Here is a 15324-nt window from a genome sequence, read left to right on the forward strand (position 1 = left end):
AGACAATGTACCCATATCCCATGAATATGATCCATAAAAAAGTCAGATGAGAATTGAGTGGTGTTGAAGAATCAAGTATTAAAATATATATATATTTTTTTAACTAAAAAAAAAAAGAACCCAACTACCACCAAGTGTTACACAAATGTCCTTGTGGACTACTTTGTAGGATGTCCTTAGAAAACAACTAATATCACATTACAAAGTAGTTTCACGACTATTCGTTGCCCTCATAAACATTAAAACCCTCACTATTGTTGAGAAACAGTAGTGGCTTGGTATCTTTAAACAAATAAACATTTCTCAGACTTCCTTCAAAGCCTTTTGAAAACAACCCAGAAGTGACAATTGATACATTTCTGTATAATTCAAATCCTCCAAAATAAAGCCGACCTCCATAGTTTAAGGCCACGTAACGCTCAAATGGGTCCAAGTCCTCGTAAAGGACTCTCTTGTGGTTCAGGAACACCTGGATAACTGTGCCGTTTAAAATGATGGACACGTTGTGCCATGTGTTGCAACACAGTGTGAGATTTCTGAATTCTATCGGGACGGAAAGCTTCTCTCCAAGATTGACAGCGACTTTGAGGTGGCCGTTCTCAAGTCCGACTGTGAGGTAATCATCATCTTCATGTTCAGCCTTCCCCATCCACATGATCATGCTGTCATTTGAACTTGTGTGGAAGCTGAAAGAAACCTGCGTGTATTTAAAATTCCTTGTGTTGTATCTCCAGTCCAGATATTTAACATATGAGCTTCCCACAAACTTCAGAGTGTCTGTGGCTATTTCTGCATCGCAGTACGTTCCACCCCATCCCAAAGGGCAAATGCAGCGGTAGGAAGTGACACTAGACGGAGCACACAAGGAACCCGGTTTGCAGGTGTTGCTCACACAGCTCACAGACTGGTTACACACAGAGCCAGTCCACGGTGACAGACATAAACATGTGAATGAGTCACTTCCTGTTGCCCTGCAGCGACCGCCGTTTTGGCATACTTTGTACCCGCAGGCCGTCCCATCCCAGTCCCCTACGTTTGCTCCACTTATCGCCCCCGTCTCCGTTAACTCAAACTCTTCACCGTTGACTAGAAGTTCTCTTAAACCACCGGTGAAGCCCAGCGGCTCCCCTTCAGTTGCATCCACAGAAACCAAGCTCAGAGTGGACACGCCCCCGACGAAGATGTCTGTAGCAACGTCCAGGGTGGTCATGCCGTCGGTCACAGGCTCTCTGATCTCCTCGTCGTCCAGACTGAGGAAGCCGTGGTGACCAACTCTTCCAGCCGTCACCGTGTGCCAGGTTCTGCCGTGCGAGTCCACTCGCTGAACGGACTGCAGGACATGGGTGCCATCCCCGAGGTCGTATCGAAGCTGGACGAATCCGGACGTCAAGGAGAGGCAGAAGAAGTCTCCTGTAGAAATAAAATGGTAAGACATGTCACAAGTTATTTGTCATTTAAATGTCTTAGCTTTTATGATTACTTCTTTATGACATATACTACCACTTTTATATGACATCCTATATTACTTTTCTTTTATGACATTTTTATATTTTATGACATTTTTAATAAAATACTTTACGAAGAAATGTCATGAAATTCAAATAATAGCATTATGTCAAAGATAGAGTATAGGATGTCATATGTCAGTGTAGTATAACAAAAAAGTCATGTCAATAGTCTAAAGTCATAAAAAAGTCATAAAGTTACAATGTAGCAAATTTTTTTTATATGTTGATAAAAGTAATTGTAAAGTATGTCAAAAAAAGTAATATTCTACAATAGTATAGTGTGTTGAAAAGTAAAAAAGTAAATTGTAAATTGTCATATTAAACTGTTGAAAAAAATCATCACGGTATAAAAGTTTTTCAGAAGCTTTAATATAGTATGTTGAAAATAATATATATATTATACTACTATGCTAGATTGTAAATTGATACTACATTATAACCTTTTTTCTATAAATATTTGTTTATATTTATTTTAATAATATAGTTAGTATGTCCAAAAAGTTATAAATAAGTCATAGTATTATAGTATGTTGAAATAAGCTGTAAAAGGTATTATGTCGAGATAAGATTTACAACATGATATCTGTATTATACAATGCCTTCTTCAGACACCTTATAGCATGGAATATAATTATATAGCAAAAGTATTCCTTTGACTGTAGAATTACAGATAGTGCTCGGAAATTGCATCATCATCTACTCAACAGAGCGTAGTGCAAAGTGTCTGCCGTGTATTACTCTTTCAGCACGCTATCAAAGAATGATTGAGTGATTAGTATAATGTGTGCCATGGTGGCTGGACATGCAGAGAAAATAGGGATCCTGGCTCTCACATGTCAACGCACTGACATTCTGCACAGTAAACGTCATACTTTGTTCATTAAAATCAGCTGGAATTCAACGTCCTCACCAGCTCTGGCGCCGAGATGTTGTGCAGTGTAGACGAGGATGCCATCAGGTGATAAAGGCTGGAACTGCAGCTGCAAAACAGTCCTGTGTCTCGTACTCACAGGTGGGAATGACATCCATGAAGACTGGTTGCTGCTGAAGAATGGATCGCTGATGGCAATCGCTGAACAAACAAGACAATATAGCAATCATTACACAGTGAAGGTCTAAGTCTTATGAAATAAATACAGTTATGATTCTGTGATGAAACCTTTCTCGCAGTAGAGTCCTGCGGTCCCCAGGGGGCACTGGCAGGTATATCCATTGGGGAGAGGGATGCAGGTGGAGCCGTGGGTGCAGAGAGGAGGGGGGCGGTGCTCCACATCACACACCGACACTGTTTCAGAACAGAGCGCGCCCTTCCATCCAAATGGGCACTGGCAACTTCAGACGCAGTCAGACACTGTGAAAAGCTTGTAAACACTGTCAATTCCTTTTTCTACACTTGCACTGTGTAACTGAGGGGATTTATGTCTGGTCTAAATACATATGGGAACACACACACACACACACACACAACATAAAGCTTCCGGCTGCATTCAACTCAACTGCAAAGTCTACATTACAGGATGTTATTCACGAGTGGAATCATGACAAATGATCAGAACAAAAAAATAATATATTGTTTATTTTCACTTACTAGACAGATGAGCCGGAGTTCACACACGTCCCTCCGTTTCTGCAGTGAACATGAGCACAAGGGGTGACGCCACACTGACCCACGCTGCGCCCGAACGCAGGATGTCCCGAAGGCTGTCCCAGCACTTGGAACTTTCCGTCCCTTCTTGTACGAAACTGCACGTCAAAAATGCACCCTTTGAAATGGACAAACAGACCGACTGTATGTCAGAGGGAGATCTTTCATTTCTCTGATAGGGGAAGGTCAGAGGAATCACAGCAGTCTTTCCTTGCATGAAGATTATTTGTGCGCACACTACAATGTGATTCATCTGAGTTGAGTTTCCCTCTTTTAATAAGGCCAGTAAAAACAAATAACACCTTTTAAAATGTTGGCAGCGGTCGAAATGAAATTCTTTGACGGTTGTTTTATTGCGAGAGACCATAAGGTTTTATATCAAGTATACCTACTGAAATCTGCATGTTTTTATTGGATGTCAACTTGAATTTGATGGAATACAATCTCAGCAGTCTCTACAGTTCACATCCACGATGTACCCACTCATCATGCATCTGCCTCATCATATTTGCTTTTTGCTTTCATAATGCAATTTTATCAAGACAATATTTGCTTTGGCCTGTACCTGTAGAGCACAGGGCCCTCTATAAATATAAGGCCTGAGCACAAGCCATGTAGGCACATGCAGACTCCCATCTCTCTGTTGCATTAGTCATTGGCATAAACAGGATGCAGGGGAAATGTCATGCTCATTCATGAATATTCATGAGGTGATGCTGTCTTCTTGGCAGACTCAAGTGAGGGTTGCTGTGCTGCAAACATAGACCGTCAAAAAGCACAGCAGCTTTATATGGAATATTATAAAAGCAGTTTATTTTAGTTTTCGCTGCATTCACCCACTCTTGTGTGACAGAACCAGGAAACCAGAGGTAGCATTAATACCCGTCAGAAATTAGATTTTGAAATGTACTGTAAATTTAGTTCCAGAATAATATTTTCTATTTTGTTTTCTTCCATTTCCTGTTATGACTGGGGTTCAAAAGGTAAATGCACCTCAAGTCTGATGGGATCTGTTGAAAAAGGCAAGTTTGACAAACAGACTTTGCCTGTTTCTTGTTATTTGATCAACAGCTCAAATCCGGTAACTGATTTTTTTCTTTAAATTTTGTCACCCAGAAGCCACAGTACCTCCTCCTCTGCCACCTTTCCACAGGGGAGTGTGTCTCTGTTGATAACTGGGAGTGAAGTGCATTATCAGTGTGTTCACTGCCAGCCATCATGATTAGGGCTTGAGGAAGGTCACACAGATCTGATTAGACGCTCATGAGTTCTCATTACATCCTGAGCAAAAAGGTTATGGGGCCACCAGAGTCACATGACTCAGGTAGTGCTTACCAGTAAAGGGGAGTGTGGCAATCTGATCCATCATGGGCCAACGGGGGATTTACCATCGCTGATTTGATTTTGGAAGCAGAAAAATGAACAACGCGACGATGACTAAGCAAACTCACAAAATGGCTCCAGTGCTTAAATATCCCTCTTGTTCACCTCAAATAGATCTGCCATAACATTTTATAATAACAATCTTCATCGCTGCAGTGGAGAGACTAGAGCTCCATGTGGTTATGATGATGATATTCATAGCTGTTGTCTTCATTACGGTTATGGCAACTTTGCTCCACAGCTCCACACATTAGAGGGCACAATGAATGCTCTCCAGAATACATTCCTACATGGGGTCACCTGAGAGAAGGCCTGAATGATGTTGATGATGACAAAGGTGATTTGTACGGCACCCTTGTTCAAGTCAGCAGCGGAATGGATTTGCACACAATTCAAAAGTGCACAGGAGTGTGAAGCGATTAAAGGGTGTGGACACAATCAACCTGGAAGCTCTGTGCTGGCCTAATACAGCAGTCCAGCCTGTCACTGCCTTTTTCATTACACACCTTCCCCTCTGCTTACAAAGAGACGGAGAGACTGGGAGAAACTCCAGGCCCCAGTGCTATAACTCCCGACAACAGTGTTGGGCTGTAATAAAGTCGTAGCAGGCTTACCCAGGAAGCCATGACGGAACCTGGATCCAAGTGGCAGCAGTTCAGGAGTGTACTCATTATATCCACCAACAAAGAGCTGCTTGAAAACATTGAGGCCCAACAGTGAACCTGGAGTGGATCCTGTTCTGTTGCGTTGTCCGTCAAGCTGAGAAAAACAGTCAAATGTCAGTACTCAGGCGAGAGGCTTACTAGAAGCACAATTTATTAAAAGAATCTGCCAAAGTTGAAAAAAAAAAGAATATGACTGGATTGATCACTGAGTTATTCAGGCAGCAATTAGCATTTTTGCGACAGTAGCTACCATACGCCTATGCTTTTGAACAGACAGCCTTTCTGACTCCATAGAAGCTCACTGTTTAATGCAGATGTTTTTTAGCGACACTTAGATGCAGACTTATTTTTCATGATCATGGAAATGGTCTTGAGCAGTTTAACTACAGAGTTATTTTTTCTTCTGAGAAGGATGTTTAGAAGTCTGAAGAGCTTGAATCATAAATTATTTTCCAAGAAATTGCCGAGATACAGATACAAATCAGAAAAAGATAGCATGCAACCATTCTGACACAAAATGTTGTAAACGGAAATTTCTTTCTTATCCCTTTGATTATCTGGTGATCCGCCAAGCTTTACCTTGGGACCTCCTGGAATGGTCCTGACCCCCAGAGTGAGAGACACTATTTTAAAAGAATGGTGTCTGAAGCATTGACGCTGGTTCAGAGGCTTGTGGTGGTCCAACAACACAAAGATGACACGTTTCTAAACAAATCACCTTCAGCCATCCTGTTTTCTTGGACCTTCCAAACGTAACGGTGTGAACGTTGATCTGGTGGTTAAGTCGATCACTGACTATGGTTGCGACACCTGATCCAAGGTTGAATTTATGCACAACTCTTCCATTTCGTAGTCCCAAAACGAGGAAGTCATCACCAGCATCGCCTGGAAAAGACACGTAGTTTGTCACGAGCACAGTAGACATATACACTCATATGTTTCCTCATTAACGCTGCATCTATAACATCTACAACGTGAGAATAAATGCTACATTTGTTTGCTTTAAGATTCACTTTAGTTTAGTTTGATATTTCTGCCTCTCTGCTGTTTAATTCCATGTAAACAGCATTGGCTAAAATGCATCGTCTGACAATGATTTTCATTTTTCTTGGTTTCAAATTTGTTTGTACACTTGTGAAACAATCTGGTCGTAAGTTGCAAGTTGAGTCTTTCAACTCAACTTGCATCTACAGTTGCTTATTGGACTGTAAACAATGAGCAGCAGACGGAAAAGGGAGTCTTGGTTGTGGCTACACCGGATCCCCAACACAACAGCCCTTTGCACCCAGAGGCTTATCTGTCGTGACACATTTAGCTGATGGGTTACGTAACTGAATTACATGTAACTTGATCCCTGCCATCTAATAATAAAAGATCCACTTCATTTCACCAACGATCATGCAAATTGTTCATATTTCATCTATTCTGATATTGTATCTTTGACTTTGTACCATTTTAAATAGTGCTGCTTTCTCTCCTCTTCATTATTCATATGTCTGTTGTCTGCCTCCACTTCGATGAATTTTACTCTCAAAGTCTAACAAAGTCCAGAAGATCCTCAAGTGCTTGTGTTTTTATTAGAATTCTTCATAGTTTTATGAAATATGCCGGTGACAATAACACACCGGCTACCTGCTACCAAATCTGACCTCGCAGAAGGGAGATCCTAATTAAAAGTGACGGCTGCTGACGGCATCACATCGCACCTACACATCAAAGATTGTTTAATGCAATTACGACTGATACTTTTGATTGGTTCACATGTTCCTTTTTATTCTAGCATTGCCAACATGCTCTTTGAAAGTCAAGAACAATAACAGTTTAGCTGGATATCAATTAATTACTGGACTGCAGGAAGGCTCATTATTAATGTCTCAAAATCTGCCAAGAAAGAAAATCCTTCGGGAATCCTCTTGATTAGAGGATCTCAGAGGAGATTGGATATCTATTAGGTAGGACATTACCATACACAGAGGGTGAAATCTCTCAAAACCCTTCTTTTAAAATCCTTAATGAAGTTTGACAACTCAAATCCAACTAAGGAGACATTTCAAAGCAGTTGTCCTCTTTTCATTTGACCGTCAGAATGATATTAAATGGCTGCGTCGATGTCTAGATGGAGCTCACCTCGTCCTTTATGCCCAGCGAACAGCAGCAGGTTGTCTTTCACGGCAGATGAATTATTGGCGAGTGTGAACTTCAGCTTGAACTCGTAGAAGAAACTGAGGCTCGGGATGGAGGAATAAGCCACGAAGGAAGTGTAACCAAACTCATCACTTCCACTGAATCTGGCCCGAGTTATATTGATGGCTGGAAAACAAACACATTCGGAACACAGTTATTTTATATTTGTGTTAAAATTGTGTGAGCTGCTGCGTGTAGAGTTCTGTCTGTGTGGTTTGAGTTGAACAGGTTTCATTATCTCCCTCACAGGTTGCCAAAAGATGGCACTATTGCTACACATTACATATCAGGGGTTAGTGAAATATTTTCCTTTGTGAATGCTACTCGATGATGACCTGTTTTCAAACGCCATCACCTCTTCAGTCCTTTTCTATTTGCATTAGTAGCTATTTAGGATGAGTTCTGGCAAGCACACACTACTTCATACCCAATGTTTACAAGGGTGGCACAACAATCCCAGTGATATTCAATTACAATGCCAAGTTTACTTATTCGGAGTGCACGGTTGATTCAATAATTCTCTCGTGGATTCCCTCTCAGCACAACCATCTACTTGATTTTGCACTGGGGATTCAATGTAAATTTCCACACGCTCATTCAAAATGACATGCTGCTGCATTTTTCTGTTTACACAGCAGTGAGCATTCAAACAAAAAAATGCTCTTCTTCAACACCTTGCATATTCTTCTGCAGCCCCAGGCGATGGCTAAGAGGGGTTCAGAGCTCCCCCTCAGCTCTGTTGGGCTGCTAAAATATTAATAAAGCTAGGAATGCTTCTGTTGTCATCCCTCGTCTGGCAGAGCTGTATTTGCCTATTGTTTCACTGAATGAACTGTAACGGCTGCTTCTAGCTGCAATGTGAGCTTGAATTGATCATACACATGATCAACTTTATGCCTTGTAATAACTGAGCTCAGACAAGAAGCAAACATGTCAGCCATTAATACAACATTAAATGACCTTGAGTGGGTTTGTAGGAAGCTATTTACTCTGTTCATGGACAAATTACCCTTGAGCATACTGTACAAATGAAATAAGTGTCTGAACTGATTTATACTCATATCTGCACATTTTAGATGAGCAGTAATGAATACAAATGATGTTATTACAAATGTGATGTATTGTTTTATATTAAATACAATTTGATTTCAGAATTTCTTATCAAAACAGATTAATTTATAAACTTAATTTAAGTGCCTATTAGTATCTGTGTCAAATTACTTATGTACAAGTGGTGCACATAACATCATGAAACACTGCATTGGTTTCAAAATGTGTGAGGGTCCTGTTGTTCACAGAAGTGAGATCCGAAGTCAAAACTTGAAGCCCCCGTTTGTAATGTTTATGCTGCTTATATTGTAAGGCTTTGTTTCCCTGTGATTGTTTTATATAGGAAAAGACTGTCACAAAGAGTTAAATCGACACTTCTCTAACACAGCCCCCACAAAAACTGAACATATTTAATTTCATGGAATTTGCTTTGTGATTTCTCTGTAATTTCTCAAATATAACACCCCACCTATACATCTTATTCAACAGACAGTGTAAGAGTTTATAGTTCCATAATTTAGAATGGTCCTGCAGGCAGGTTTAATCTCATTCAGTAACTATGACCCTGTGAAAAGGTTTACTTATTATCAGGTACCTTTGAGCTGAACAGGATTCATTCAAATTCACAAAGGTCTATAATCACTCTTGTGATGTCAGAGGTGATCGTAATAGTGAATTACAGAGTCAATCTTGAGGTTTCCGTTCCTCATTCTATTCCGTCAACCATCACACAGACAGCCACTAGCATTATATATGACATGTGAATACAACCAACATAAATCATGAGGTGTATTGGTATACAGTACAGTTGTGTGTTGCTATTTATATAGTTTCCATTAGAGAATTCATCATTGCATAACACTTCGAAATACAGTGCAGTCAAGTGCAGGTGCAGATAACAAGGAACATTTTAACAAAGAGACTAAAGGAAGGCCTCTGTGAAATGCATCAATCTATGGATTATAACGCCATACTTTCAGCAATTCTACTTTGCTCGTATAATTTGTGTAATGTGCAGCAAACCGACAGGAGCAGCAGAAGAAAAACAGACTGACGTTCAGCGCCAGATTGTAATATGCATTCTGAAAAGAAAAATATATATGAACATATATGTTGTGCATCTTAGCTGCCACTGAGCAGCTGAAAACAACTCTTGAGTTAGAGATACAGAATTATAGACTTTTCATGCTTGGCAAAATGCACGGTTAACAGGAACCTCACGAAATCAATACTTTACTGATGCTGAAAAATACTGCTCAGTGTTTAAGCACACATGTTAAAACCAATGAAAATGGATTGTATGAAATGTATGAAACGTTGAAAAGATTGCATTAAATTACGGTATTTTTACAGTTAGCTGATTTGTATTATGTTTCTTGCTACATTTTCTCTTGCTGAATCACTTTACACATCCTCCCTCGGCTTGAAACGTTTTCAAAATTATCAATCACAATTATTCAATTTCATAAATTGCAAAGACATAAGATGAATAGACTATGGTTGAGGAAACAATATGTAGTAGTACTGTACTAGTAATGCTATGTATTTCGCGTGTGGTGTATTTTCTTCTTTTTGTCTATTAATTATAAATTAGAAACTTTAACAGGAGAAATAGGCACTTTTTATACAAAGGTAAACCATTACTACTTCTGAGTGAAGTCATTTAAATACCCATTAATGTTTCATGAGCTCGAGTCTTGAGGCATTTCAGCATCAATAGCACTTCCTAGTCTTCCCTTTCCTGCTAGTTCATATACCAACCTTATCTACTGAAGTGCACATGGGAACTGAACTAAACATCTTGTATTTAGATGAAAATGTTTTACTGCTGTACAAACAACTTTAGAACATTCTCAAATAAAAGACAACTGCCATACTCTCACTGACTGTATTTAGATAAAGGTACCACATGAGGAAAAATGCACCAAGTAGCATGCAAAAGAACACCAGAAAGGCAGGGGACCTTAGAAGTGATCAGTTTTGACTCTGATCTAATCAGGATTCAATTCAAATGTCAGCCATATCCTTATTTTGACACTGGAAGGTTAGATTACTGTTTGGGATGTGGGTGCGGAGAGTCCGTCAAGGGCTGTGGAAAACTCAGCGACTATGCCAGGCACCCCGCTGCTCCTGCAGCCAATTTAGTGGAGCAGAGCCCTTCATTTCTTTGAACCACAATCTGTGAAGCTTCTATCTCTCATGGTATTACTGTTTGCAATCATAGAATGGACACTTAAAACCACACTTGAATGCCTTTAAAACAGAAATGCCCATTTTCTACAACTGCTTGGTCATCCTGAACTATTAGCTGTATGCGACTGCCTAATTTAACAAGTTTGAGTACACGGTAAACAAGAGTCGGCTCTGTGAAGCTGCAGTGCTTTGAGCTGAATGGCAGCATGCTAGCAGAGTTACAATGACAATGCTAACATGGTATGCTCATTGTACAACTGTCAGCATCTTAGTTTAGCATGTTAGCATGCAAACATTTTGTTAGTAGCAAGCTTCTGTGTAGCAAGTATTTGCCATGTCATAGGAACTTGTTGAACAGAATAATAATATTTTCTTCAGATATTTCAGGACCAAAGTGGTGAACCCAACCCTCTGACATCACCGTCCCTAGAGCCGGACAAGCTAAGTCTTACTTACTTAGCTTGTGTGGCTAAGTACAGCATCATTACAGTCAAATGCAACACAGGTTGTTTGTTCCAGTGGTCCTTCAACAACTGCAGATACATTTTCAAGTGATTGCCTTATTGGTGTCGACTATATTATGGTCTGTTTTTGTATTTCAATACAGTATATAACACAGTATAACTCGTCGCTGATATGTTTTGTGTTTCCATTGTGAGATAATTGCAAGATGTTTGTAAACTGATCTGAACTAGAGTCTTAATAAGAACAGTTCAGGAATTTCCACGAATATTGGTTCGCCAGTCAAATCACCTTTTTTTATGACTGAGGAGTTGTGTGATATAAATAGGAAGTTATTGTGACATGGCATATTGTGTTATAAGCTAGCCTATGATGAAATGGAAAATAATAATAACCACATACAGGCAGAGGTAACAGCACGCAAACATATTGCCACTCTGGTAATGTGAGAACACATCAATACCTAGCTGTACAGCCTGACATCTTTAGAGAAAACTTCATTAGAAAAGTTCCTTTGAGCCACACTGCTGAAAGTGTAGGGAAATAAGATCTCATGAACTAAAAAGAGTCTTTTGGAATATTCAGTAAAGCAGCCGTGAGTTTTGCCTTGATTATCTGACTCCGTTTTTGCCGTTTTAGCACAATTTTGTTTCATTAATCCCTTTACTTAACAAGAGACTCCCCTTCTACCAACTGCTCAGGGCTCTCATTCACCAACTGTTTTCAGATCAGCATTGTAATAAAGCTGCTAAATCTACACGACAGCTCTATTTGTGTGGAGCTGTTCTCTGTAACACTTACGTTCCTCACACAGTAGACCTTGCCGTCCGTAGGGGCAGAGACATATGGCCTCCAATGGAGACTTTGGGATGCATGTGGCTCCATGACCGCAGGGGTTGCGCTCACAAGCATTGAACTGGCACAGCCGGCCGGTGTAAAGCGGGGGACACTCACAGAACCATTCCTCGGCATCACTAAACAAGTAGACAGAGAAGAAGAGATCATTAGGCCAGAGGTGAAAATGGACCATGACGTTGCAGCACGTCCAGATGCTTTACAAGCTCACACAGAGGCCAGCAAAACAGGGAGATAATGATAAAACACATCGTGCTGCATGAGAGATTTGGAAAGACACTGAGAGTAAATGTGTCCAGCCTGATGGAATACATGTGATATATGAGGTCTGCTGAAACACAAGCATTTGAGTGAACGTGTGGATAGTGGTAGCTACTGCAGAGGCAGACATTATTTCACGTGTCTTTTGGAAAAGATAAACACACGCAACCTGAAAAATAACAGCAGAAAGCAGACGATGAGTAGCCTGTCAGAAAACCTATAACCAGAAATTGTACCATATTTTGTATGTCTTTGTTCCTCTATTTATATGCGTGTGCTTCGTCTCTAGGCAAGAGGAGGAAGGTGATCTAGCATGCAGACTAATATCCAGACGGGGTCTTTTTAACAGGGACTAAGATGTGCACAACTTTGAAAGGTATATTATCAGATAGAGGAAGCATTGGTGGAGTTCCAAATCTATAAATTAATAATGTGTTTTGAGCAGCAGCACTGCAGGATACATTTTGCTCATTGAGAAACTGGCTTCTTCAAATGAAATATTTACATTCTGTCACTAGCAGTTGAGCATTGTTAGATATGACTGTATTGAAGTACAAAAGGATGATTGTATAATGCAGTATAAATATCTAGTGTATGATTATTAAAAAGCTGCTTAATGTCAATTCCGAGACATTTTAAGGCACAACCCACTGCTACACACTGGCATTGTTATTTTCAAAATAACAATCACATACACGTTGAACTGAACAGGCTTTGTCATTTGTATAATCTTTGACAAGCTGCAAGAGGAAGAATCAAATAATTAAAGGAGCACCTCCTGGTGCTGTCGCAATGTTTCAAAGCTTCGAGTGGAGCTAATGTGTCCCCTGCTTTGTGAGTTTCCTTCCCCAGTCAAACATGCAGGATAAGTGCTGGTATGTGTGAATGTAAGTATTAATATGTTTGTCAGTCCGCTATGAGACTGCAGTTTATCTAGGGCTCCAAGACTCCAGCCTGCACGGAACAAGATAGTATAGAAAATAGACAAATAAAATATTTTTTCTTCTAGTTGTAGGTAACCTTTTGATGATTTCGTACATGATAAAAATGTAAACATGAATGACTTTACAAGTAAGCTACTATAGATACATAATCTCTATAAACATATTCTGCTGATGTTATATCATATTATGCTCGAGATTGATACAACATTAGATCATGTTCAGAAATGACTAATTTCTACAAACAGATTTGGGGGTTTAGTTGAGGATATTCTTATTAGAAAAAAGATAATAACAGCATACAATCAGCAGGACAGATAAGAATCAGTTGAGCACGTTGCCCGACTATGTTTGTGTTTGGAAGAGATACACATATCTGACCATTAATCCTGAAACAAATAGAACAACAAAACCACATATATGGTAATATAAGGGAAGATAAACCACGAAAGATGAATTGTCAAATGACTTGTATACAAGCACATAAAACAGGCAGCATATATTTCTGGATCGAAACAGGTAAAGTGTAGATAGAAGAGGCAACGGAGGATATTTGAAAACACTTGAGTTTGAATTGGTCTCATCAAATAACGCAATCTGTGGGATGACACAAGGTTATTTTAATTTAGCTGAGGCAATCACTTTGATTATGTAATTGTTGTAATGTTTGCAGACTAATTTTAATTCGTTAATCACAAATGCATGAAGTCGTTGCGAGTCATATCTCATGCTATTCACAGACTGCACCGCTGCAGCACACAGGTTGGATAAAATATGAAGGAAGCCTACATTTTTAATCTAATGAGTACGAGACAAAATTATGAATAATTGACCAGTGAGTTGATATGCCTGTCAGCAGGAACAATAAGCTGTGTGGCCATATGCATTTCTCAAATGTCCTCCCTTGTAAGTTATTTACAGAACGCTTCTTTCAAGTGTTTGTCGGTATGCAAATACACTTCTACAGTAAGACCCTGATGAGGCTGTGCTGCCATGGCAGTCTTCAGTTCTCGGGTTGAAAGCATTTAGCCCACTTCATCCTTTGTTAAGATAAAAGAGACCTCTGTGTTTTGCAGATATTATTTATAGAGAAGAAATGCTTTGGTACTGAAACACTATTTGCTTTCCAGTATTGTAAACAGCCAATTGGACACCGTTATGCTCGAAACACTGTGATTATTGGTGTGTGGGAGGGAAAATCCTCTGAAAGAAGGCTGGTTCCTCACTCAATTATTTGACATCTGAATTTCAATATGAGCAGAGGGATGACGTGGCGTTCACCTGACGCAGCCAGGCTCCTGTTTTAGCAGACAGCTGTTCGATATGTCCGTGACCTCTTCCAGCCGCCGCTGCAAACACTTCATTGTCAGTGAAGAAGGGTGAGCCTCCGTCGCAGAATCTTTTGAAACATACCGCCATAGAAAAGCACATTAGATGATACTTGAAATGAAATCCTTATAGAAAGAAGGCATGAAACACAAGGGAACATTTCTCAAGGGATCAGATAGTATGGATGGATGGATGGATATATACTTTATTCATCCGCAAGGGGACGTTTGTTGTCGAAGTAGCAGCTTACAGACACAAAAATAAAAATAACAGGGATGAAAGATATATACAGCGCAGAGAGTATTAATTTAGGAAATTCAATTTAAACAATAGAGAAAGTGCAAAAATGCAAAGTATGTGTAGTTGTATGTGGCTAAGTGGTTAGCATGCCTGTCTTTCAATCAGAGGGTTGGTGGTTCGTGCCCCGGCTCTGCTAGGTCATGTTATTGTGTCCTTGAGCAAGACACTTAACCCCTAATTGCTCACCGTTGCTGTGTCTACGGTGTATAGAGAGCAAAAATGTAAGTTGCTTTGGATAATAAATAAATGTAATGTATGTTCTAAGGTCCAACTTAGAGCACAGGGTACTCTGCAAAAGATGTGCTTTTCTGAAACACTTGTACTATCATGTTTAAACGCCACACTTAGCTGAGGCGTTTATTTTACTTTTATGAACTCAAAAAACCTTATCATACCCAACAAAAACACTGTCCTTTAATAAACTGCATAGCCCCCCATGTCTCGGGAGTAAAATAGTGTTTATTATGATTATGATTTAACATTTCTTCACTAACAGGTTCAGACGGATGAATTTATTTGCTTCAGACTCGAGTAAGAATCAGCTGTCC

At 39.8% G+C, this 15324-nt stretch overlaps 1 protein-coding gene across 1 annotated transcript in view; it reads right to left on the bottom strand.

Annotated features, from left to right (window-relative positions):
• Positions 1-217: 217 nt before the first annotated feature.
• The window catches only part of eys (eyes shut homolog), a gene marked incomplete at both ends in the record, with an annotated part of 160841 nt that continues 145734 nt past the window's right edge, over positions 218-15324 (bottom strand). The window contains 8 exons of the mRNA XM_079229546.1: positions 218-1410; positions 2419-2580; positions 2668-2840; positions 3097-3271; positions 5151-5295; positions 5920-6086; positions 7329-7511; positions 11892-12064. Of these exons, the coding sequence (XP_079085672.1) occupies positions 218-1410; positions 2419-2580; positions 2668-2840; positions 3097-3271; positions 5151-5295; positions 5920-6086; positions 7329-7511; positions 11892-12064 (2371 nt within the window). The remainder of the gene's footprint in view (positions 1411-2418; positions 2581-2667; positions 2841-3096; positions 3272-5150; positions 5296-5919; positions 6087-7328; positions 7512-11891; positions 12065-15324) is intronic.

The sequence above is a fragment of the Taurulus bubalis genome (genome assembly GCF_910589615.1).
Source record: "Taurulus bubalis genome assembly, chromosome: 14".
NCBI lineage: Eukaryota > Metazoa > Chordata > Actinopteri > Perciformes > Cottidae > Taurulus > Taurulus bubalis.